The following is a 26,482-nucleotide window of genomic DNA, read 5'->3' as shown; positions in this document are numbered from 1 at the left end:
AAGTTTGGAATAAATAATGTCCCTGTGACCTGTGATGTTGTAATTCAGTTGAACATGCATAACTATAAAAAACAATTTGCAAAATGACATACAGAATGGGATATGCAGAAATAAAGACATGGTTTCTGATAAAAAAAAGTTATATGGTAGAACCGTAGAACTGAACGATAGTACTTTGTAATAGTTTTGAACTTATAAAATTCCCGTAAAATTTTACATTTTTCTAAGCTAATTACTGGTTCTATGCCAACTGGTGGAGGAGCTACAGTGAGTTAGTGATAGTGAACTGCAACTCTTTTCGGCGTATCTATTTTCTGGTAAGAGCTTAATTGGTAACCTAATCCTTGTGTTTGCACACACATGATGATTTAGTTGTTCATAATTACAAAGAAGGGACAACTGAGGTGGAAATCAATTCTTGTTTTCAGCTTGCATGTATGCCTTCGATGTCATCCTATGACATGCCAAGTGATGACTACCATAAGATTTTTCAGAGACTCATCAATTCCATTTTTAAGTGCATACTCCAGAAAATTGTATTAGCATTTATTTCATTTCTATCGAATAGTCTGTTCAATTATGCATGGTGGCATCTTTTCACCTGCATGCCAAAGGGCAGTATCCCATCCACTCTTCAATACCTAACTGCCTCGCAAGGTTGGATGGAAAGTCATTATTAATCTTTTCTATGCACAATCTTATGAGATATTGTTAATTGTGTTAAATTACAATGAGTCCTCTTGCATCCTTATATGACTCAAATCTGATGAGACCACGGCACCACGCTCATCAAAATGTGGTCTTTTGATCTGTCATAGGGCCTCCGAGTCAGCTGCCATGAGGATCCCGTGTCCTAGTAGTTTGCTTGAACACTTGAAAATTCATTTTCTTAGACTTAATTGTGGCGATGTACATTACTATTTTGAGTGATGCTCATTGATGTTTGATGAAATATATACTCGTTCTGTTGAACAATAATCTTGAAAGCCTGAGAATTATTGAACCCTATACTACGATTTGATGGCGAGAGGTACCCGATGTAGGTGTCTTTGTTTGATTTTAATTTAGTACTTTAACTGTTTAACATTCTTGATGAGGGTGGCTTAATCAAGTTCATCAGAATTGGTGACTTGTACAGTTGCACGTTTAACTACTGAATTGAACTTGCTGTTAATTATATATGGTTGAAAAGTGCTAAAACATCTTAATGGATGGCAGCTGCTTAATTTGTACTTAATTATTATGTCTGCTATCTTAATATGCAATATGAATACCGTCTAATTTTTTTTTCTTGGTGAGTTTGAGTCGCATGATTGAAGTACCATGTTTTATTCTTGATCAATTTCCCCTAATATATAATTAACAGCAAGTTCATAATGAACATGAAAAATTAGTTAAAGATGTTTCAACAGGATAGAAACTTCATCTCATTACAATTTGGAACAAGTAAAGTAGAATCATGTTATCTGAATGTGATGCTGTAATCTATTGCTTCCAAAGCCAACCTTCATTAGCATTTGTTCCAATTTGTTAACTTTCTTCTTTGACAGCCTTAATTTTCTCTTTATTCTCTCTTTTGTTTGTATATCTTTACCCTGCTTTCTTTTAAACCCTTTTGGTACACTACATCATTTCAGGTATTCCCTACTTCAAACTTATCAAATTTTCTTCAGCCTAATCCAACTTACTTTATCCTGAAATTGAAAAACGAAGAAGAAGAAATCCATCTGTATATGACATTAATACTTGTTTCGCAAGAAAACTAGAATTGCTTCAAATCAAAGGTAAAGCAAAGTAAAAGAAAGATAGAAAGAGAGAGATAGCTCTTTCTAGTGGGTCTTTTTTGTTCCTCTTTTTAGTTGCTTTCTAAGTTCAAAAGGGATATATGCATTATAGGACTAATGGAAGAAACCAAAAACTATCCCCAAACAACTTAGTAGCTGTTTTCTTTATTTGGTTTATGAAAAACATGTGAACTATCTACCATTCCAAACAACCAATATTGCAGAAATTAAATTCCTGTGGTGAAACTGAAAGAAATAGATTATTTGAATTGCAGATAAACTTAATCATAACCCATATGGCACCAAAACTTTAATTATAGATGGTGATGGCTCATAATGGTGCTTCCGACCCTTTCGTTCTTTGTTTTTCTTATTTGATTCTTTATATATTGTCAGGAGATAGCTGCAATGTTCATTAAGATTCTGTTGTGCTCAACCTAAGGTCAAAGGGTGGTTGCTGTAAGAATGGATCAAGTGAATAAAAAGTTATAGGCTACTATGAAGTTAATATGAAAATTTACAAGCTGTTTAACCATGAAATGTGATTGCCTGCAATGGTGTTGTTCCATCTAACTATTAGTGCAGCCTGCTTGGCACCAATTTTTTTTGAAATAATGTTTGGTCTGAAGTTGAGTTGAGATATGCTTAGCTTGAGCAAAAATATGGAACTATGGAAGTAGGTTATCAGTAAATCTATCTCCAGTGAACCTTATTATGTGAAAAAATAACTGCTGCTAAGTGCAAAAGCTGCTAGGTAACAAAGTATTACAACCTAATTGGATTGCAGAATTGTTCCTATAGTCGACTTTATGAATTTAACCGGCCAGGTAATTCATGTTATGTTCTTCATAATGGCATGCTTGCTTTTACTTAGAAGTTGGCATGTATTTCACTAATGCTTGGTCCCTTGAGGCTTGAAGGAAGGGTTAGGTCAGATTGCCTAATTCACTTGTTCGATTAGCTTAATGAAAGTTTAGACACATATTTATTGTTATTGTTATTATGATAATTTTCTGATGAAAATCAATGAATTATCTTGATTTATTGACCGGCAAGACAAAACTGCTTGCTGGTTAGACAGACTGATCAAGAATTTCATTGAGGCTTTGGGGATCTTGTTGCTTTCGATTTGGGGTTTTCCCTTGAAAATTAAAGCTTCTATTAAAAGTTGTAGGTTTGGGCATACCCTTTTTTCTTTTAAAGCAAAAGACATCATTTTCATTGATCCTCATTATTTTGTAAAACTATTGACACTGAAAGCAAACATGTAAGCCAAAAGAAATCCACTTACTACAACAAACCAATAAATATAATTTACAAAAATGCATTAATCAACATTCTCCTGTTTTTGTTTATGTATAAACATATCACTTTCAAATTTGTACCTGTTTGGATTAATTTATCTAATCTAATCTAAACAAAGCCGATGAGAAGTCGCACCATTGCTATAAACTTCTTCATTATACTCAATTCAATGAAATGTTTTTTCTTCCATCATTTTCAAATTCTAATTCGATTAATTTCTGATAATTAATTCAAGTGTAATTTCATGTTTAAGAACAGAAACGTATACTCTGTATGTGATGTTCTTGGTGTTCGTAACTCAAAACTTAGGAGGATTAAAAGATAAATTGATTCAAATGTAGCAGTTTGGGGTGGTTTTAATTTGCAAAATAAGTAGAAAAGCTTGGATGCAAATTCATCAATTGCATTCACAGAGTTGGTTTCTTTAAATGGTATGTAGACACAGACAAATAAAACCAAAAAGATTAAATATGGTACCAGAAAGAGAGAAACCTCAAACACACGAGTCGCGTACGTACTGGTTGTTCTTGTTCGTCATGACTGAACGTTTTGACCTCTTACTATTGGTTAGCTTCAGCTTCTTGTCTTCTTTTCCCACAGACTTGGCTAACAAGCCGAGCCCCGTTCATGTTATTTTTGCCCTTTTAACAAAATGAGGTGATATTATTCTATCTCAGTAATTCAGTTTCAAGTTTAATTGTTAAAAGTAGAACTCAGATTTTCGGGTGAGTTCATATAAGGCTTAACAGTATCTTCTTAAGGTTAGTCGCAACTTTCCTATTTACAAAGTAAATAAGATTACAAGATTCATTGTAGAGTGAACCTGAGTCATGTGAATAAATCTTACATAAGTAGGCCGAAAACTTGATTGAAAGCAATTTTAATGTGACCAAATTCATGTCTTACTGTAACATTATTGTCTAGTTTGGTATATGTTTGCTTTTAAAATATAAATTTCTATGAGTTTTGAATTTCTATTCTATTTGGTAAATCAAATAAAAACAATTTTTTTTTCTAAATTTATAAGTCATTAGAAACATCTTTTAGAAGCGGTATCAATGTTGCTTTTAGAAATTATTGTCATAAAAAATAATATTTAATAGCATGACAACAATTTTTAAAAATAAAGTTTTACTATACAAAAGAACATGAAACTGTTTTTTATACAACTATAATTCACGGCACAACATTAGCAGATTTTTTCTAAAGTCGTATCAATATCAAACTAGCCATATGTGAGCTTAATGTTAGTATTTAACACCCCACGTACATACGTAATTTATCATGAATATAAGTAGTATTTTGATCGTCACAGCTAAAACCACTTAACAACATGAAATTCTTGTCCTCAACAATTCTCAGTCAGGACGACAGAACTAGGCTATAGTGTTACTTAACAGCAATGACATCAAATTTAACTCTTTTTATCTTGACATGTAGTTATTTGTAGATAAGAAACTTAAAGTATAGGCCGGGGTGTACGTGTTGTTGGTATGTGACTAAAACATACAACATATGGTTAAGTAACGTAATTGTGGTCACCATTAAGAGATTAACCACGCTAGCTATGCTGCTAGCTAGATGTATCGAATCCGAATCCAAACAAATTGCTAAGTTATGACCATTAGGTCTTTAAAGAAGACTAGAGCATCTATATAATATTTGATACTTGTCTTGCGGTTATGAGTCCATGCTGATTAGCTTCGCACGAAATGGTACGTATATGAAATGGGATTCTGATTCATTCAAGTTGATCCATTTTATAATAAAAGATCCATTACTTGGCTAGTTGGCTTGTTTAAGATCCACGAGCAAAGCTGGATTAGCTGATGAGTTTGTTTTGGAGCTTAAGATTAGATCACCTTTGAAAACAAGGTTCAATCAGAACATGTTTCTTTCAGAGATTCCATTTTGGAATCATTATGTTAAGAAATGACATATGAGTGTTTGTTTGACGAAAGGGATTTAGGCATTATTGATGTATATTCGTTTAGAGGACAAATGATTACAGAACCATGGTATTTAAAAGAATGATATTCAAGTTTCAACATCTAAATCTAAAAAGAAAATATGATAGAAGGTGTTGTAAGACATTATATTTTTTGTTATTGAGTTAAGAAGTCACATCCGAGGAGTACAACAAAAGCACTTGATAATGCAATTCATATATTCTTACCAATCAAATTTCATGAAAAAATACTTACCAATTCTGTAAAAAAAAAAAAAAAAAGTTAAACACTCAAAATACTAGCTAGTGATAGTCTACAACATCTATTTTGAAACATTCCGTTGAAAACTTATGAAAAAAACCTATATAAAGAAGGTTGTCATATACAAGCAATCAACCACATACATTAACGTCGTCAGTATCTTGGTTGAAAATGTACTGCTGTAATTACTCTCCACATAAATTGAAAACGAGAGGATTCTCGCCACTCCACTACGACAATCTCCATTGCGTTGATCGACAAATGCTGACTCCTGGCAGCCATTTCTATTGTCGACCCAAATAACCGTCAAATTCGACTATATATGAGTATATCATAGGATATTAAAAATAGACGTTTTTGTTTCACTGAAATTAATTTTGGCATAAGAAAAATAACCCAATTGAAAGGGACTTGAGCCACGAAGCCGAGCCATGTTGATCTGAAAATACAGTTGAGTTCCAGCGTTAGATATTCAACCGCTGCTTGAAGTCAAAGACTCAAATGTAGTTGAGAGTCTCATTCCACGTAGAATATCTAACAGTCAACCCCTACCAGCCTCTTCTTCTTCTCCTCCCTCTCCCTCTCTCTCTCTCTCTCTCTCTCTCTCTCTCTCAAATCCAAAACTCTCTCGTTCGCTCTCTCACTCCATTTTTGTTTCTATATCCTTAAATCAACCCGCACCCGCCTCTCTCTCTCTCTCTCTCTCTCTCTCTCTCTCTCTAAGACACTCCCTCTTCTTCACCTGCAACCTAGCTAGCCTCCATTACTAACCATAAAACAAACCCATTAGTCTCATCACTCCCATCACCACCCTAGTCGACTCGTCCTCCTCTCTTAATATAATACATGCACCACGCTTAGATTGTCATGGGCGTCGTCGACATGTCCAACAATCCACCAACTTCTCGCACCAAAGACTTCTTCGTCTCCCCCGCTCTCTCCCTCAGCCTCGTACGTTTCTCTTCCTTCCATTCCTCCTCACATTCTCTCTTCTACGCTTTCTTCTCTAACAAACCCTTCTACTGTTTCCATGTCTTTATTGGGTTCGTGTTCTTGTTGTTATGTTATGCTTTCTTCGCTTCTTTTGTGTTTTACAATTTGGGTTTGGTGGGAACATATAGGCTGGAATTTTCCGAGATGCCGGGACTCCGGCTGAGACGACGGCTAATAGGGAGGGGGGTGAAGGGGATGAAGGGAGCGTAGGCGGCCGCCGGAGGTCGAGGGAAGACACGGCTGATATCAGCAGCGAGAACTCGGGCCCGGCGAGGTCGAGATCAGCAGAAGACATTGATTTTGATGCGGAGTTAGGAGAGCAAGATGAGGATGATGGAGATGGAGACAACAAGAACAAGAAGAAGAAGAGGAAGAAGTATCACAGACACACCACTGAGCAAATCCGAGAAATGGAAGCGTGAGTAGTTCTTAATTGGACTTCCTTTTTCGTATGTTGAATTTGGACTTACCAATGCGTTGATTTTTAACTTGGAACACTAAATACAATGAATTTTTCTTGACAAACCCATTAATTTGTTGGAAATTGGGTGAGACTTTGAATAATGCACATGGTATTGAAATTGGTCGGTTTTGAGTTGTACTGGTCTCTCTTTTATAAAATTTGCATTTGCATGCCACACTAAGCATGCAGCTAGCTTTGTAAAGAATATACTTTATAGACTACTATGTTCTAGTGCTGCTGCTACGAAAGATTCAAAGAGTTAGTGACATGATCACTAATAAAGGAAACAAGATTGAAAAGTTAAAGATAACACGTAGTGTTTTGATCAATGTCTTCCTTTTAGCTCTTTGTTTTTATGTGTAGTAGTTAGCTACAGAAAATAATACGTTTGAAAAGGCTGATTAGAATCCTGATGAATGTGATTGGTTTTGATGACCACATGTTAATCAGTGTGTGCTGTTTTACTAACTTCATTGAAAATGCTTGCAGGCTGTTCAAGGAGTCACCCCATCCAGATGAGAAGCAAAGACAGCAGCTGAGCAAGCAGTTAGGCCTTGCTCCAAGGCAAGTTAAGTTTTGGTTCCAGAATCGCCGTACCCAAATCAAGGTCTTTTATTCTATTTTCAATTCTTTTTAGTCTTACTTCTAACTGTACCTAAAAACTGTAATGAAGATGTGAATATTGGTTGTTTATAGGCTATACAAGAGCGCCATGAAAACTCATTGTTGAAGGGAGAAATGGAGAAACTCCGGGATGAGAATAAGGCAATGAGGGAGAAAATAAACAAAGCTTGTTGCCCCAACTGTGGCAGTGCTACCACTAGCAAAGATGCCAGCTTGACAACGGAGGAGCAACAACTCCGAATTGAAAATGCCAGACTCAAATCCGAGGTACATTATGTTTGCATGAGCACGTCTGATCAATGCTTCCGTAGATTGAGTAATGTAACTTGTCTTTTATCTAGAGCTTGAAATAACGAGGTACAAGATCTTTATGTAGGTTGAAAAACTCCGAGCAGCCCTAGTAAAATACCCTCTTGGGACATCCTCTCCTTCCACCTCTACTGCGCAGGACCAGGAGAACAGAAGCTCTTTGGACTTCTACACAGGAATTTTTGGTCTGGAGAAGTCTAGGATTATGGAGATAGTTAACCAAGCAATGGAGGAGCTCCAAAAGATGGCTACAGCTGGAGAACCCCTCTGGGTTCGCAGTGTTGAGACTGGCCGTGAAATACTTAACTATGATGAGTACATCAAGGAGTTTAACATTGAAATTCCAGCCACTGGGCGACCAAAGAGATCCATTGAAGCCTCAAGGGAGACGGGTGTCGTTTTTGTGGATCTCCCAAAACTAGTTCAAAGTTTCATGGACGTGGTAAAGTCTAGAACAATTTTCCTGCTATTGCCTGGTAGGCACAGAATTGTAAGCTAAGGTTATGTTTATTTTTTGTTGTAGAATCAATGGAAGGAAATGTTTCCATCTATGATCTCGAAGGCTGCCACTGTTGATGTCATTAGCAATGGTGAAGGAGACAACAGAAATGGTGCGGTACAATTGGTAAGCATGTTGTCTGCAAGTACTGTTGTTGTTTTATTTCCCCAAAATACTTTGCAAGTGAAGTAAAGACGTACAAGCCATTGCTTTTGATTCAAGAAAACTCATACTTTAGTTTGACTGCAGATGTTTGCAGAGCTGCAAATGCTTACACCTTTGGTACCCACCAGAGAAGTTTACTTTGTTAGATGTAGCAAGCAACTGAGTGCTGAACAGTGGGCTGTTGTTGATGTTTCGATTGACAAAGTTGAAGATAACATCGATGTGTCTTTGGTGAAATGCAGAAAACGTCCCTCTGGTTGCATCATTGAAGACAAATCAAATGGCCATTGCAAGGTATTTTAGATGTATACAAATTTGATATTCCACCATAGATAATCTTATTGCATAGAAGATAAGACTGGATCAATTCAGCATTGACTAGTTTACAAACAAGGGATTAAAAACTACACAAGATTTTGACGGTTGACTTTGGCCAGGGAATGGAAAACTACACAAAAATGAAAACAGAAACATAGAGGTGAAAATGAAAGAATTATGCATACATATAAAATGCTGCAAAAAAAGTTTATAATGATCTAGGCCTACAGGTAATCTGGGTGGAGCACTTAGAGTGCCAGAAAAGCACAATTCAGACCATGTACCGGAGTATTGTCAACAGTGGTCTGGCATTTGGTGCAAGACATTGGGTAGCAACGCTGCAACTCCAATGTGAAAGGCTAGTTTTCTTCATGGCAACCAATGTTCCAATGAAGGATTCAACTGGTAGGCCTAGTCAAATAAACTTCAGATATACCCATCGCCTCTTATTAAATTAAAGATACTAAGAATTACTGAATATCAGGAGTAGCCACCTTGGCTGGGAGAAAAAGCATTTTGAAAATGGCACAAAGGATGACATCGAGTTTTTGTCGGGCAATTGGAGCATCAAGCTATCATACCTGGACCAAGATCTCAAGCAAAACAGGTGATGACATTAGGATTGCCTCCAGGAAGAACTTGAATGATCCCGGAGAGCCTCTTGGCGTGATCTTGTGTGCAGTTTCTTCAGTATGGTTGCCTGTCTCTCCCTTCACACTCTTTGATTTTCTGAGAGACGAGACTCGCAGGAATGAGGTTAGTAATAAAGGCTCTGTCTTCCCTACAACTCTGCAACTCTGCTAATTAAGAAATCATGTTACTAGTACAATAGGATCTGACATGTTTTATTCTTCAATTGCTAGTGGGACATTATGCTGAATGGGGGTCCTGCGCAAACAATTGCCAACTTATCCAAAGGACAAGATCGTGGCAATGCTGTTACTATTCAAGTGAGATCTCTTTCTTCACACAGTATATGAATAAGCCTCATATTTCTCATGCAAGATGATCATAACCTTTTCTAAAATAGCCGCGCATTTCAATCTTTCAGACAATGAAATCAAAAGAGAACAGCATGTGGATTCTACAAGATAGCTGTGTAAATTCTTACGAGTCCATGGTGGTCTATGCTCCTGTGGATATCACTGGCATGCAATCTGTGATGACGGGATGTGACTCGAGCAACATGGCGGTATTGTCTTCAGGGTTCTCTATTCTTCCAGATGGGTTGGAATCGAGGCCTATGGTTATCACTTCCAGGAAAGAAGATCGAGGCAGTGACAGTGAAGGAGGAACTTTGCTGACCGTAGCGTTTCAAGTCTTGACTAATACTTCTCCTACAGCCAAACTAACGATGGAGTCTGTAGAATCTGCCAACACTCTTATATCATGTACTCTCATAAATATTAAGACGAGCTTGCAGTGCGAGGATGGCTGATTAGCTCAACTTCATTAGATAGCTAGGAATAGGTAGCTGAAACACAGGTTTTCATTTTTGGCTGGAAATATAAGTGGTTTTAGCTGATCAGGATTTGCAGTATTTTTCATTCTTTTTTCGGTCTGAATGGTGGACTAGGATTGTAAGAAAGTCTACAGCAATATTCTGGCAAAAAGAATTTATTCACAATCCATAATTTATATTTGACTAGTTTCCTTGTATATAACTATTTATTAATGTGATATTGCTGTTAGTTTTATTGCTTGTAGTTGTTTGTCACCATTTGATTAAGATTCAGATATATACCTTCTCAAACAAAAAAAAAAATCCCATTTTCAGCATTTGAAGTCCCTTCAGGGTATGTCGGTACATGAATTGTGGCTAGCAACATTTGAGGCATTTGTAGCTACAACAGCAATTATACACCATTGTTTCCCGGTTGTCTTAATTTTTTGTAAGTTGGAAGAGTTTAAAATTGAAACAATAGATCATTGCACCTGTGTCAGTTCATCATCAAACCAAAAGATCCAATTTTGCTTCCCAAGTCCCATACTTCCGCTGCCAAAATTAGATGTTTCTTATATTGGGAGTGGGGATACATTCTGGAAAAGGTCTCAAAATTCCAGCAGAAACCTTTCTAACTTAACAAGAGTGGTTTTCGAACTAGCTCAGTTCCATGCTAAAATGATAAAACAATCAGAAGCAATATTCCTTCCAGTTGAGAAAGCCAGAGACTGACAAGTTCTTACTGGAAAAGCCTGATTCTTATCAAGCAACTGTTCAGTAATTCCTCCTGACAATGATCATGTAAACTCCAAGAATAAGTTCCGTTCCTCATTAGTGTTAAATAACCAAAAGTGCAGTCTGATGGCATTACTGTGTTAAACAAAACTCAAAAACTTGCATCAATTGACAGACTTAAATTTCTTTTGATCTCAGGAACATAGATCTCCAACTCTAAAAAGTACAATACCCAACCAACAGAAGTAGCCATTTTGACAAAATGCAGCAAGCACGCAACGGCCTTACATCAATTTCTAGTCAATTTAACCTACAGATCCACAATGACCACACCTAGGTCTTCCTCAGCTCAAATTATCAACCTCTCACCCTACCCTTGTATCCATCAAACAGAATTCATTTCAGATTCCAATAGTTCCTAATCTCCAAGCACCTATCACTACCAGCAGTGGCCATCAAACTAACCCCAAATCGGAAGCCTACATAAATTCTTAATTTTAAAAGCTGACATATGGTGTTTTCTATCAAGCAACTGTTCTGCACTTCCTCCTAACAAGTAACAACAGATGAGATGATCAACTCTAAGCATTAGTTTAAGGCTGCTCATTAGTATTGACTTAAGTCACCTAACCAGAAACGCTGCCTGCAGGCAATACTTTGTCCTAACCCTAAAAACCTAGAGCTAGACAATCGGAAGCAAATTTGTCGCCCACCCCTATAATGCCCACCCTATGCCCCCCACTCTAAGTAAATGCCAAGTGTCATTTTTCTTAACAAATTTATAACTACAGTTTATAAAAGATACTTGACATTTACTTAAGGTGGTGGGCGTGATAGAGGTGGGTGACAAATTTGTTTCCTAGACAATCAGCCGGTGATAAGGACTTCCAATATTACCCAGTATTGAATAATATATATTTCTTAAAATCTCAAGAGCATAAGTCACCCTTTCTGTAAAATGCAATGACTCCAAACCTACAAAAGTATCACATTTCCATTAAATTCAAGCAAGAAACAGTCTTTTATAGTTTTCAACTCGGGTTATCCAACGATTGATCACATTTAGGCTTCCTTCATTGCCGTTGATCATACTTGTCACTCCACTCCTAATATCTACTTATCCGTTTTATTCAAAGATCCAACATTTTACCCTTCTTCAAGCACTAGCCATTACCTCCATTAGCAATTCATCAAACCCCAATCAAAGCGAGATTCACTCAAAGCTAAATGCATACCACTTAGATTAATGGCATAAACAGAAACCACACTTATTTCAAGCACGAAAAAAAGCTCAAGCATTCCATTACTTCCCACCAAATTACACTAAATTCAGAACATCATCACAGAGACTAAACATTCCAAAAATCACAACATCATATTAATGAAGACAAACAAACATAGGACCTCGATCACTCTACACCTGCTGCGACTCCAAAGGAATCCCCAGCTCACTCCCATCTCCCTCTTTCTTCTTCACATTCTTCGGCGGAAGCGGCACAGCAATGAAGGCCTTGTTCTTGCTGATGGGTCTACTCTTCTCAAGCTGGACGACGTCACCCACCTGGAACTGGTTATTCTCATCATGGGCCTGGTACTTCTTCTTCTTCCTCACCCTCCTCTTGTACTTGGGGTGGGGGGCTAAGCGAGTGACCTCCACGGAGACGGTCTTGTCGTTGGTGGAGCAGATGACTCGGCCCTGGAGGTACTTGAGGGCCTTGATGGGTTGGAGGAAGGTGTGGCGTAGTGGGGTTGGGAAGGAGAGGGACGAAGTGGGTTTGGAGAGGAAGGAGAGAGGAGTAGAGCCATGGATGAATTGGGAGGAGAGCTTGGCGGTGGGAGAGAAGTGGAGGAGTGAAGCTGTGAGTGACATTGTGGTGGAGTTTGATGGAAGTGTGTTTGGGTTTTTGGGTGAAAAGAGGGACAAAGGGATAAGAGGGATGGATAGAGGTGGGTGCCTGCTGCGCGGGTCTCTCTATTTTTTTTTTTTTTTTATGCTATTACATATTGATCGGCAATGGTCTCTAAATAGACAAAATACGGTGAGCATACTCGCATAATATATAATATATGATTTTAAATTAAATATTAATTATTCTTTCTACAACTATAAACAAACATAATTATAAAATATTATTCAAAATAAACAGACTTTAAATTTTGTCATTGCCTTTAACATTAGAACTAATAGAATGATAAAAAAAAAACCTCAAACATAATTTTGTCTGAGGCCTTCAAATAGTATTAGTGACCTCCCCATAACACCTTGTTGCGATCATAGCGAGGTTAAACTTGAAAACCAACTTGTTGTTTGATCGGGATAGCACCTTGAAACCGTACTTGAGCACCAAAACCCTACGAAATTAGGATTGAAAATCGCCAATGGTATATGATTTGGTGGTGAGAGACTTGGCAAAAAGGTAGAGTATGAAATTAGTTCGCACCTTTGTTTCCTTATTCATGTGTGAGATGTCGATCACGTTGTCCTTATCTACTAGTGCGAGCGCAAGAGAGGCGGCAAGGCTAGTCATTGCCGATTCAAGGGTAGAAGACATGATTGTGTGATGGAAGAGGGATGAGAGTCACAACTAACATGGTGGGACTTTTGGTTACGGAGACTATCATAGCACGGGGGCTCTATGTGCGGCTAAGGTTTTGATACCTTAGCAATACTCTAAGAATTCGTGGTTGCGGGCGGTCTCTCTATCTTTTGGATTGACTAGCTACAATGTAATGAATTTTATTTAATTCTGTAATAGAAAAAAATTAGAGACGCTCAGGTACCAATTGATCTAGTGATATAGTCTCAACTTTCGTAAGTGAGACGTTGTGATCGAGTTCGACTCACGCTAAAATTGAGCTATTTACCTAATCAGAAAAAAAATCAGACAATATAGTCCAGTTATTGTAATCATGCAAAGGCGATTAGGCGAACCATCAAAAGGTATTGTAGTAGTCCAGTTATTGACGCCCATTTGATGTCCTAAAAGAGCTAAGTTGTCCATGGTGAAATTTGATTCTCTCTGAACATGTCGAAACTCAATTTATCAAAGCTTAGTTGTCAAAATCTTGATAATCTGAATTAGGCAACGAACTCTGGAAGAGACGTAATATAATTATGAACCCTCGAAGCTATAGACATAATAAATTATGATATATAGTCAATTAAAACTATGAAATCTTCTCCAAAATGAGCTGTGCTGAGAGGAATTCGATTAATTGAAGCTCAAAAAACTATTATAAGCAATCCTATACTGTCTGATACAACATTTTCTGCAAATGACGTGATTAACCCTAGACATAATAAACTCTTAATTATCGCATTCGACGACCACTATTTCATTGACATCTAAATGGAAGAGGACTTAGATTCTCAAGATAGACTCTTAATGAGGTCCTAGAGACCTAAAACCTATGCCTCATTGCCACATGTGATTAAGCTTGGGAGGGACATGAAAGGATCCGACATGAAATTGTTTTTTGATAGATTTTCGTTAGCCGTTTGAAGCTCTCAACGTAACGTATTAATTTTTGTCGAAAAAAAAACGTAACGTATTAGTTGGTTAAGATGGTGAGGAAGGATTGCAAGCTAGCTTTGCAACATTATGTATTTCGGGACGAGCAGACATTGTCTATTCAAATTATACAATTCATTTTAGACCCAATTTGAAGAAGAGATTTTCCATTAAACCCATCATTTTTTCATTTCAATTTACACTTAAAAGTTAGAGAGGTTTTAAATACACACCATATATCTCTTAATACACACCCCTTTATTTTATTTTTTCTAAAATCTGATTTAAGTATGTTAAATTATCATAATAGACGTATATATTATTATTAGAAAAGAATTAAAGAGAAAACAAAAAAAAACTCGTCCAGGTCGAAAACCTAGACTTACGTCTTTGTTTCTATACCTCATAGTTGTCAAAAATGTACTTTTGAGTTTGTTAGCTTAGTGGTTCAACTTATATTAAAAACAGTTGGCTATTTTTGTATCAGATTTTGGTTTTTCTTTCAACCTTATTGAACAAGTGTTGCATGTGAGAATTGAATAATAAATTCAGTTAGGACGTTGGGTTACAAGACTTCACTATTGAATAATAAGTTCTTATATGATGTCAAACATTTTTAGCAGAAAATGTGAAACATTAAAAAAATCTATATTAGTTAAATTATAATTATACTAAATAATAAAATATTTCATGATATATAGATAAAAGGGTAATTTTGGTATTTTGGGGTGTGCATTTAGAGAAGAATTGACATAAAATTTTACATTGGTAGTATATTAAGAAGTGGGTGTGCGTTAAGTGAAATGAGATGTGTATTTAAAACTTCTCCAAAAGTTATCATATATGATTAATATTAAAACATGTATCCTCTCAAAATTACAAAAGTTGGCACTGAAGTAAACTTTGTAACCTACCTAATTAACTTAATCTATTTCATATTCTAAACTTAACTTAATTTGTAACCTTAATGTAAGTGAGGTGTCAAAGTCATGCAATCTAGATTTGGAAACCAAAGTTAAGTGAGGTGTTTCTTTTATATATTTATTTTGTGTTTAAAAATATATATTTCTATCATATAGGTATATTATCTAATTAAACCTACTATATATGTAAGTTATTCTACCATATAGGTATATAAGTATATTAATTAAACATACTATATATATGAAAGTTATTTAATTCTACCATATAAGTATATTATATTTAATTAAACTTACTATATAAGTAAGTTATCTAATTCTGTCATATAGATATATTATTTAATTAGTCATACTATATAGGTAAGTTCTTTTTTAAAAATAAGTTGTTTCAACTTCGGAAATGAAGTGGGTCAGCCATGTAGGTATATTATATTTTACTATATTAAATTGGTAAGTTATCTATTTTTACTATATAAGTTACATATTTCTACTATATATGTAAGTTATCTATTCAAAATGCAACTCTAATCTTTTGGGTTTTTCTCAATATATTGTCAAAATGTAAATTGGTTTAGATACCTCGCATATAGTTGTGTGATTTATTAGTAAACTATACTAGAGATTTGTTTAAAAGATGACAATATATACCTAACTATTAGACAAAGTAATCTAATAACAAGATATGTATCTTATGATAAGAAACACAAAGTGTAAACACGTTTGTGGAATCCATGACCTATCTTGTATTATTCAAAATCTTTCCTCAAGTCCTCAACTATAACTCGGAGAAATGGTGGAAAATACCAAATACATAGTCAACCTCATCATTTCTTCAAAGTATATCTCTCAATCTTCATATCAAATTTCTCAATTTACAATATTTGAAGGAATATACCTACTAAATAGGTCAAGAACTACAAACTTTTGTTATAAATGAAATAGTTTTGTAATGAGTATATATATAGGCTCAAGTCACCAAATTAATTAAGACAAATTAATGGAAGAAATTGATTGAAATAGAGTTAATAAGATTTAAGTTTAGTAAAAAAATTCAATTTCAAATAAAAAGATGCTAAAGGGCAAATTAGATTTAGTAAAAATATTAATTATAAACATATATTTTATATGAAAAGTTTAAAATATGAATTAGGTGTAAATTAAATGTGTGAATTTATCTTAAAATGAGTCTCATGCTTTGAGATTTTCTCTAATTTTCTCCTATATATATATCAGTAGTTTGCACCATTCCAAAATCCAAATTAGTACACAGCCTGCCATCAAAGATTTAAAGGGGTGAAAATGACATTATAAGACGTAGAAATTATTCAGCCAAGAAGTGAACTACAAATTCTTACCAGATTTCTGAATATCAATAAGGATAGGGTTATCCAGCTTCCATTACACATGGCATCTCATAAGTGAAGCTCAATATCTTCCTAAATCCTAATGGTATCCATCATACACGTGTCATTCTGAGATCCATGCAAAGGATCAAAAAACCCCCACACTCATCTCGATCCCTCCCTAAATTCCTTCACAACTGAAACAGAAAAACAAAACTAGTTCTTAGTCCGATAGAGTGAGTCGACCTACAAAGCACCATGGCTTCCTTGGCAACCTTGGCAGCAGTTAACCCAGCCACCATCAACGGCCTTGGAGGAAGCTCCCTCTCCGGGACTAAGCTCGTCATCAAGCCCACTTGCCAGACCCTCAGACCCAGAAATGTCAGGTATATATACTGAAAGTGATGAATTCGTTTGTATTTCTATGCATGCATGATGAAGAATGAACGAAGCTTTACTTGTCTTCTGGTTTTGAGTTCATTTGTAATGTGATGGTTTGTAGGAGTGGTGCTGTGGTGGCCAAGTATGGTGACAAGAGTGTTTACTTTGACCTCGAGGATCTGGGCAACACCACTGGAAAATGGGACTTGTACGGGTCAGATGCACCCTCACCTTACAACCCTCTTCAGGTTCTCTTTCTCTCTCGCTCTCATTTCATTGTTGTCTGTGTATTGAATCTTTGATCGGAATAAGAAAGAACCAAAAACATTATATAAATTTAAAAAATAAGAAAAAAAAATGCTTTCATTGAGAGTTGAACTCAAGACCTCCCGCTTACTAAACGGGTGCTCTAACCAACTGAGCTATGAAAGCTTTTGAGATGATATGCAGATTCTCTGTAGTTTTCTCAGATATTTAATTTGATTGAGCTATCAATTACTGCTTACTAGTCATTGGTTGAGGGACTTGAGTTTTAGTATAACGTTAATTGTAAACCTTGCAACTGCAGAGCAAGTTCTTTGAGACATTTGCTGCTCCATTCACCAAGAGAGGATTGCTGCTCAAGTTCTTGATCTTGGGAGGGGCTTCCACCATCGCTTACGTTAGCGCCAGTGCCCCAGATGACCTTCTACCCATCAAGAAGGGGCCACAACTTCCCCCAAAGATGGGACCCCGTGGCAAGATCTAATTTTACTTCTCTGGGATTTTCATCTTTGAAACATGTTCAATGTATGTAATGTAATTGCTTCTCTACTTTTGTACCTGTAAAGTTTGTCTGATGTGGGATTTAAGACCCTGATTGATTACTCAAAGATATCCTTTCTGGTGCAATCTAGGGAGCTCTTTCTGTTTTCATTAGATTATTGTTTGACTATGAATCTTCAGTGGAATAAACTGATTGTTGCTACTGAATTAATCTTTCATACACACATGATGTACATATATATACTAGTCTACCTACAAAAGGAATCCGTGAAACCCGGAACCGTGTTTCACTCCGTGAATTCTGGAACCGTGTTTCACGCCAACACTCCCCCTCAAGTTGGTGCATACATATCAACCATGCCCAACTTGCTAAGTGAATCATAAAATACCCTTTTAGACACTCCTTTTGTGAGCATATCGGCAAGTTCCTCTTCTGTAGAAACAAAAGGAAAACTAATGATCTTCGCGTCTAGCTTTTCTTTTATAAAATGACGGTCAACCTCCACATGTTTTGTACGATCATGTTGCACAGGATTATGTGAAATATCGATAGCTGCCTTGTTGTCACAGTACAGCTGCATGGCACATTGAGGCTTAATACCTAAATCTTGTAGCAAACTTCTAAGCCATAACAATTCGCACACTCCCTGAGCCATACCTCTGTATTCTGCTTCAGCACTAGATCGAGCTACCACATTTTGTTTCTTACTTCTCCACGTAACAAGATTGCCTCCAACAAAGGTAAAGTATCCTGATGTGGACCTTCGATCGGTAATATTTCCAGCCCAGTCTGCATCTGTGAAGCCACAAATCTCAAGGATATTGTTGTGATTAGAAAACATTACTCCTCTCCCTGGAGCTGACTTCAAGTACCTCAAAATCCTCACAACAGCATCCATGTGATCCACACTCGGATTATGCATGAACTGACTCACTACACTTACTGCATACGCAACATCTGGCCTGGTATGTGACAAATAAATCAGACGTCCAACTAGCCTCTGATAACGAGTTTTATTGGTGGGCACTTGATCTGGGTACTCTGCTAACCGATGGTTCTGCTCAATAGGAGTATCAATTGGAGTGCAATCTAACATACCTGTCTCTGTTAATAGATCAAGGATGTACTTCCTCTGACACAGATAGATACCATCACTTCCCCGGGCTACCTCAATACCTAAGAAGTACTTGAGTGTACCTAGGTCCTTCATCTCAAACTCTGTGGCTAGCTGCTTTTGTAATCTGTCCACCTCAATAGTATCATTACCAGTAACTACCATATCGTCAACATATATGATTAGGGCTGTTACCTTCCCTTGTTGATGTTTGAGAAATAATGTGTGGTCTGAATTACTCTGTCTGTAGCCAATTTTCCTCATAAATTGTGAGAATCTGCCAAACCAAGCACGAGGAGACTGTTTAAGACCATATAAAGACTTCCTCAATCTGCATACAAAGTTATCGGGAGAAGCTGCCACATATCCAGGCGGAAGATCCATGTACACTTCCTCTGTTAGTTCTCCATGAAGGAATGCATTCTTAACATCAAACTGCCTAAGTGGCCAGTTCAAGTTAGCAGCGATAGAGAGCAATACCCGGATAGTGTTTATTTTTGCAACAGGTGCAAATGTCTCATCATAGTCTATGCCATATGTCTGGGTGAACCCCTTTGCTACTAGGCGTGCTTTATACCGGCTTACTGACCCATCTGGATTGTGCTTCACTGTAAACACCCATCGACATCCTACAGTCTTCTTGCCATATGGTGGAGGTACAAGCTCCCAAGTATTGTTCTTTTGTAATGCTTTCATCTCTTCCTCCATTGCTTTCCTCCATTTTGGATCTCCAAATGCATCCTGCACTTTGTTAGGTACTGATACAGTAGATATTTGATTCACGAATGACTCATATGACTTAGATAATCTTTTGGTAGATACAAAATTGGCCACAGGATACTTGGATTTAGTCTGAAGGGTAGGTTCATATTTCTTTGTGGGTTGACCTCGAGTAGACCTATTTGGCAAAACATATTGTCTACTATTAGCCTCAATAGAATGACTAACCTCAGATGAGTGATCTTCTGTACCAGGAGAGCTTTGGTCAGGGGTATAAACAGTAGTACGGGATACATGAGGGACAGTTGTGTTGTCAGCTTCTGGTGCCTGAATCTCTTGAGTGACGACCTCCGGTGGTGCCTGTGTGGCTGACACCTTGGTAATCTCAACGGAACTTGTTACCATATCGACTGGCTCATTTGTCTCCCCCTCTCCATGATACAACTCTTCAAAATAGGAATTCTCCCCCTGAAGAGCAGTATCAGAAGAGGAAAAGTAACTCATGTCCTCAAAAAAAGTAACATCCATAGTGACATAGTACTTCTGAGTAGGAGGATGATAGCACCGGTACCCTTTCTGATGGCCTCCGTACCCAACAAACACACATTTAACTGCCCGGGCATCCAATTTAGACCGCTGATGTGGTGGAAGATGGACAAAAGCAACACAACCGAAAACACGGGCGGGAAGATTATGAAAAGAGGGTAATGAGACATGAGACGCAAGTACCTCATATGGAACTTTGCCTTGAAGGACACGAGAAGGAAGACGATTAATGAGGTGGGCAGAAGTGATGACAGCATCACCCCAAAGATACTTAGGCATATGGGCACTAAAAAGAATACACCGAGCCATTTCAAGTAAGTGACGATTTTTCCTTTCAGAAACGCCATTCTGCTCAGGTGTGTAAGGACACGTTGTTTGATGAACAATTCCGTGTGAGTTAAAGAACTCCTGAAAGATATGATTCACATATTCCCCTCCATTATCAGAACGAAGAACTCTAATTGTGGCATTATATTGTGTTTGCACAGTGGTATAGAAGGCTTGAAAAGCCGGAAAAACCTCATTTTTAGTTTTAAGAAGAACAATCCACGAAAGACGGGTGCAATCATCAATAAATGACACATAGTACCGCATACCTGACACAGTAGACTCTTTAGAAGGTCCCCAAACATCAGAATGAATTAATTCAAAAGGAAGAGTACTTTTATTAGAGTTACTAAGGGAATAGGTAGACCGATGACTCTTGCCCAAAACACATGTTTCACAATGTAAAGAGGACTCATCCACACTAAAAAACAAAGTAGGCATAGAGTTCTTCATAATACTAAAAGATGGATGTCCTAAGCGACGGTGCCATAACCAAATTTCACTTAGCTTATCAGAAGTAGAGATTAGAGCGGTCCGAGATTGTACCCCTGGTTTCGCCCCCGCATATGTCTGATCCAGATGAAACAACCGGCCCCTCAGATACCCCCGACCAATTAACTCTCCGGTGAGAAGATCCTGAAATATCACATACATAGGGAAAAAAGTCACAGAACACTGAGCGTCAGTGTTTAATTGGGGAACAGATATCAAATGATGAGATAAAGCAGGGACATAGAGCACATTGTGAAGCTCTATAGTGGGAGTAATACGAACAGACCCTTTTCCTAAGACGGGGAATGCCTCACCATTAGCATTAGTAACATATGGTACTGATGCAGGAGACAAAGTGGTAAAATAAAATTTGTCATAAGTCATATGATCAGACGCACCAGAATCAATAATCCAGGTATCAAAACCAACAAAGTGAGAGATATTTAAAGTCATACCAATTTTACCACGACCAGCGATGGATGCGGTAGGGATGAACATTTTTTGACAAATCAGAAATTATAGAGCGAAAGCAATGGAGAAGAATCTGTTGTCGGTGCACTTGTACTGACGGTGCGTGTGCACTGACAGTAACAAAAAAAGGGCTGCTAATTATTGCTGGGCCGGGTCGGAGCAAACGGGTCGGGTCGGAGCAAACGGGCCGGGTCGGATAAGGCGGGCCGGGTCGGGCTGACCGGATCGGATCGTGTGGACCGGGTCGGATTGATTTTCCGGGTCGGGCTGACCGGATCGGATCGTGTGGATCAGGAGCAGCGAGCCACGTCGGGGAGGGCCAGCAGCAGCGGCGGAAAGGCTTTGAAGAAGGAGGAGCTGCGACGGAGGAGCTGCGACGGAGGAGCTGCGAGCCACGTCGGGGAGGGCCAGCAGCAGCGGCGGAAAGGCAGCAGTGGCCGGTGTTGCAGGAGGAGCACGAGTCGTCGGAGATGAGCTCGGCGGGGCTGAATGCAGCGACCAGGAGCTTTGAAGGCTTTGCAGCGGTGGAAAGGTAGCGGTGGCCGGCGTTGCAGGAGGAGCACGCGTCGTCGGAGATGAGCTCGGCGGGGCGAGCCGAGTTCCACAAGTTCCGCGAGTCGGCTCTTGGTCTTGTCCAGGTAAATGTCAATCCTGGAGCTAGAAAAAAAACTGAGAGCAGCAAGGCTCCAGGAGATAAGTGAGAGACGGAGAGCTGACGTCGCCGAAGGGAGGGGGATGAGAGTAGCCGGGAGTGTGCAGCTGAGCTTGCACAAAAACGTAACGAAAAAGAAACCCAGAAAGAAACAGAGCACAGCTCTGATACCAAGTGGAATAAACTGATTGTTGCTACTGAATTAATCTTTCATACACACATGATGTACATATATATACTAGTCTACCTACAAAAGGAATCCGTGAAACCCGGAACCGTGTTTCACTCCGTGAATTCTGGAACCGTGTTTCACGCCAACATCTTCAAGGTCATTTGATGTCAGAATTAAGGTTCTTGATCAGTAAGCGAAGACATTTCTCATCAAACTGTTGCACTCTTTCATAGAATTTGGAGCAGAAATGCACCAGCTAGGTATCAAGTACAGTAGTCTTCAAAACTATAATTCGCTCAATGCTACAAAGCCACTTCTACAGATTAAAGCATATGCAATATGTCATTTCAAAAAAAAAAGAAGGAAAATCAAGCATATGCAAAATGCTTCATATACACCCCCATTGGATTATCTCATTCGTTCCTATTTACAAAAGGAAGGAATCGAATGAAAGTAAGCATGCAAGTAATCATAGCTCAGAGAATGAACATACAGATATGAAATTTACATCTGAAGGCCAGGAATTTCAGCTCTTATATGTTTCCATTTCTGTTGTTTGCTGACTTTGCTCTTGATTTTTCACTTCTTCCTCCTTTCATTAATCGATCCCTATAAATTCTGTTAGTGGCGTGCTGTTGGACTCCTCATTCCACCCAAGGTTTCTAGATATGACATCTTCTTGTTGGTCACAATGTTGGCTAATTTCTGTATATGTGGATGCTTGACTTCATGAGGTTCATCTGATGCAGTCTCTTGTTCCTTCTTTGCCTCACTGTCACCTTGATCACTGCCCCAACCCATGAAATCAGATAGTGTCATTGAAGTGGGCGTCTCATTTCCCCCATTTTCATCTTTCGGCATGCACCTATCTGGAGAAGTTGCAGTTGATGGACTTGTTTCTCTTATACTGTATTTTTTACTTACTGCTGATGGATTGTGCACAACATAATCTGCATATAGTACATCTTCAATTCGGGACAACACAGTGAAGGCCAAGCTCTCTAGGATTCTTGAATAGCTTTCGAGAATAGCCTGCCCGACATCCTATGAAGCCGAGAAACAACGCTTGTTATAAGTTATAAGCAAACCAAGTATTACATGTGTACAACAATTGAGTACAAATTAACATAAAACAAGTGCTACATACTGTGGAAAATTTGGAGTAGTACTAAATATATCAAGAAGTCAAAGAGGCTCTTACCCCATTGTATTGAATTTTACTTATGTCCAATGAAGATTGAGGGATTCCAGGAAATCTCTGCTTAAGAAGGAGTAAGATGGTCTCTGCTCTCTCTTCAAAGAGCTCTCTCTTCTCCAAACTCACAGCTGAGCCCCAGCCAGACTTCCCATCTTTTTGGTTCATCTTTCTCTTCCATATGACCATGGAAGCCTCCATTTTGTTCTTCAAGTCTAGAATTTTGTGGTCAGAGGATAAGTCCATGGCACAAAGAAATTGGTCCGGATCAAAAAATTCGACTGTAATACTCCTATAAATTTGGTCGCCAAGGCTTGCCCTCCCATTCTGCATAAAACAAATAACTCAAAACAAGTTCAGCAGAGAACCTGTGAAGGATGGTAAGGAGTAAGGACGACTAACGAGACTAGTTCAGATCTTTACCTTGGGAAGGGCTTCAATGTAGTTTTCGGGAATCTCCATTTCTGTTAAAACTTGAGCATTTATGGCCATGGCTGCTTTAAGCACTTGGTTGACACAATCTTTTTGATACTGCAAGAATTTTCTTGCCGCTTCTGATAAACCATCTGGTGGAACTTTTGGGGTAGGTAGCCACCATTTGTCATCTTTTCTCTTTGCATCCCCTTTCTCCTTCTCATCAGCATCTTTAGATACATAATAGAACTCCTGGTCGCCTCTGAAGTTGTCTAGACAATCCTGAATACCATAAGGTTCTGTTAGAGGAATATAATCATTGGTACATTAGCCACATCAACATTGACCATACGGTATTAAAGGACATACAATAAGCATTGCGTCGAGCTTTTTCAGGGCAGGAATGTTCATGAGAAGATCTGTCCGTTGCCGGGTCACCATTATCTATTATGTCAAAAAACAAAAAGCACAGGCCCTTATCAATATGATGTGAATGAAATGTGATCACAGCGTACGCACTATAAGAGGTTAGATAGTACCTCCATATTGGATCCATCCTTGTTCTTCTGTTGTGAAGCAACAAACTCAACAATGTAATCCGTGACACATAACAACCAAGCTAGTTCTTTTCGCCATCTTGCTTTCCTATCTGCAGACATGGGTTCCAGGCGAGTTTGCTCTCCAAAGACAGAAGCTGAAAAGCAGATGGAACATAAATTTACATGCCACATATGGAATCAGATATATATAATTGTCTATTCCAATTGTAAAGCTAACAATATGACAATGCAACCATCTGAGTTCCTTAATTCATTTCAGATGACTCTTAAGATTCACATTAAAACACTTTGTACCATATTTACATACCAGCGAGGTTTGTAATGGCATTCGACAATGCCAAAGCTGAAGAAACTCCCTTTCCTCCGCCGGACATATCTTCACCCAAAAGCAATTTAGCAAACCTCTCCTTCATCTGTTCCATATCTGGATCAAAATCCACATACAGAATCACATAAAGACTCGATCATATACAAACCATTTGATCTCAGCTAGGCACTACATGAAACATCATCTTTTCATTGCAACAATTTATCAACTCACCAGATTGCTGCTGCTTCTCTTTGGCCTCTTTGGCAGCAGCGGCGGCTTCCTCCAGGCTCAGCCTTGACTTGAGGCCTTTACCATTGGACGAAGCAGGCGTCTGACTTTCATCCCCACCATCTTCATCCTGATAATCTAATGCTCTTGAAGCCTCAACGCTCAGGCTCTTGGTATGCCTGCCTGCCGACTCATGCATCTCCCTGAGATGGTGCAACCTGTTTTTGTAACCCTCCGAGTCGTCGTCGATGGCCTTAACCATTTTCAGCCTTTTGAGAAAGACCTTTATAGAATGAACAAGGGAGAACAAGGCATGAGTGCTGTTCAACCTATTGGGATGGGCTGGTGGAGAGGGATCAATTTTGCCGGCTAGCTGTAACTTCCTCCAGGGGTTTACTTGCAGGACAAGGTAAAGAGAGAAAGGAGGGTAAAAAGATTGGGAAGTTCCCCAATGATCAAGAAAAAGGGTCCTTGTTCTTCTTCTTGTTGTTAAATGTGGTTGTTGATGATTATTTTCTCATTTGTTTTTTTGAGAAATCGGGGTAAGATGTGTGTTTTTTGGGTTTTGGGGGGGATTAGGTTTTTTTTTGTTGATGTCGAATCAGTTTGTGCTGGTGGAACGTGGGGTGCATGTTGAATATTTTTGATGTTTTGGGGGTTTTTGGATGGTGGAGGTTTTCAAATGGAAGTCAATCAGAGCTTGATTCCCGGAAAGACAGAGGTGCAAATTTCTAAATTTTTCCAGCTCTCTCTGGCCGAAGTGGACGGTTCTGATGGGTCAACAGATAATTGTTCCTCCATTGAAATTCATTTGTTTATGTATGAGGAGCTAACCAGAGATGTATACATAGATTTTCTCTATGTAATTTTCTGGCCAAGGAAAGAAGAAAGGAAATTTAAGTAATCGATCACTTGCTATACTCCCTAAGTTGTGTCTTAACTCTTAACTAGTACTCCATCTTGGAAGCATTCATTTCTCGTATTGCTCTCGTGTTCATCTTGAGAGCGATAAGAGGAATGAATGATATCATTATTGTAAATTTGGTTTTTAGTATGTAATCTTTTCCTTACAGGTGTGATATAGTTTTAAATGATTCACTTATAATACACAATCACTAGTTGATATACATATAAAAACCAAAGGCTGTGCAATGATAATGAAGTATGTTCGGGTTTTCAGCAAAACCGGTCATGCGAGTTTTTTTTCATGGCAGATTGCTCTGCGCGCATGTTGCTTTCATGAATGTACGACTTGCTTCTAACTTCTAAGCTTTCTCTTGGTCACGAGGCGGATCCATTCATGGGCAAGCTTAAGCAGCTGCCTAGGCTGAGTTTTTATTTATCATCTTGAATTTTGTAGTTTTGCTGCAAATAAGTTTTATAAAAAAATTTCAATAACAAATTGGCAAAATTTGAGGAGGAAGATGACTTGCAGAGTTGCATGCGTCCTTTTTTTGTTTTGTTTTTTCTTTCTCGTGATTATACACTTATACCTCAAGACGACGTCGTT

General features: G+C 38.1%; 4 protein-coding genes and 1 non-coding gene across 6 annotated transcripts; 2 read left to right on the top strand and 3 right to left on the bottom strand.

Annotated features, from left to right (window-relative positions):
• The first annotated feature begins 6,006 nt into the window (after positions 1-6,006).
• Positions 6,007-10,361, top strand: LOC126797873 (homeobox-leucine zipper protein GLABRA 2). Of its 2 annotated transcripts, none has more exons than XM_050524616.1 (11): positions 6,007-6,250; positions 6,421-6,710; positions 7,245-7,362; positions 7,452-7,646; positions 7,756-8,130; positions 8,212-8,313; positions 8,437-8,646; positions 8,901-9,075; positions 9,155-9,426; positions 9,534-9,620; positions 9,722-10,361. In XM_050524616.1, exons 1-11 carry the CDS (start codon positions 6,167-6,169, stop codon positions 10,106-10,108), a joined length of 2,295 nt encoding a protein of 764 aa, XP_050380573.1. In that variant the 5' UTR covers positions 6,007-6,166; the 3' UTR covers positions 10,109-10,361. The 2 variants fall into 2 exon arrangements, with proteins under 2 accessions (XP_050380573.1, XP_050380572.1); XM_050524615.1 differs by having other exon boundaries at positions 9,701-10,361.
• A 1,774-nt stretch (positions 10,362-12,135) lies between these two features.
• Positions 12,136-12,791, bottom strand: LOC126799691 (30S ribosomal protein S17, chloroplastic). Its single transcript, XM_050526938.1, has one exon. It carries the CDS (start codon positions 12,717-12,719, stop codon positions 12,264-12,266), a length of 456 nt encoding a protein of 151 aa, XP_050382895.1. The 5' UTR covers positions 12,720-12,791; the 3' UTR covers positions 12,136-12,263.
• A 4,006-nt stretch (positions 12,792-16,797) lies between these two features.
• LOC126799680 (photosystem I reaction center subunit VI, chloroplastic-like) lies at positions 16,798-17,923 on the top strand. Its single transcript, XM_050526923.1, has 3 exons — positions 16,798-17,010; positions 17,127-17,253; positions 17,574-17,923. The coding sequence occupies exons 1-3, from the start codon at positions 16,883-16,885 to the stop codon at positions 17,751-17,753; spliced, it is 435 nt and encodes a 144-aa protein (XP_050382880.1). The 5' UTR covers positions 16,798-16,882; the 3' UTR covers positions 17,754-17,923.
• On the bottom strand, positions 17,364-17,437 carry TRNAT-AGU (transfer RNA threonine (anticodon AGU)). Its single transcript has one exon. It is a non-coding gene; the product is annotated as a tRNA-Thr (tRNA).
• A 4,898-nt stretch (positions 17,924-22,821) lies between the features above and the next one.
• On the bottom strand, positions 22,822-25,234 carry LOC126801093 (rop guanine nucleotide exchange factor 12). Its single transcript, XM_050528551.1, has 7 exons — positions 24,976-25,234; positions 24,742-24,858; positions 24,414-24,568; positions 24,244-24,318; positions 23,884-24,156; positions 23,467-23,787; positions 22,822-23,309 (listed from the first exon to the last, which is right to left on the bottom strand). Exons 1-7 carry the CDS (start codon positions 25,232-25,234, stop codon positions 22,887-22,889), a joined length of 1,623 nt encoding a protein of 540 aa, XP_050384508.1. The 3' UTR covers positions 22,822-22,886.
• Positions 25,235-26,482: the final 1,248 nt, after the last annotated feature.

This window comes from Argentina anserina, chromosome 6 (genome assembly GCF_933775445.1).
Source record: "Argentina anserina chromosome 6, drPotAnse1.1, whole genome shotgun sequence".
NCBI lineage: Eukaryota > Viridiplantae > Streptophyta > Magnoliopsida > Rosales > Rosaceae > Argentina > Argentina anserina.
This window is presented reverse-complemented; position numbering and strand designations above follow the sequence as displayed.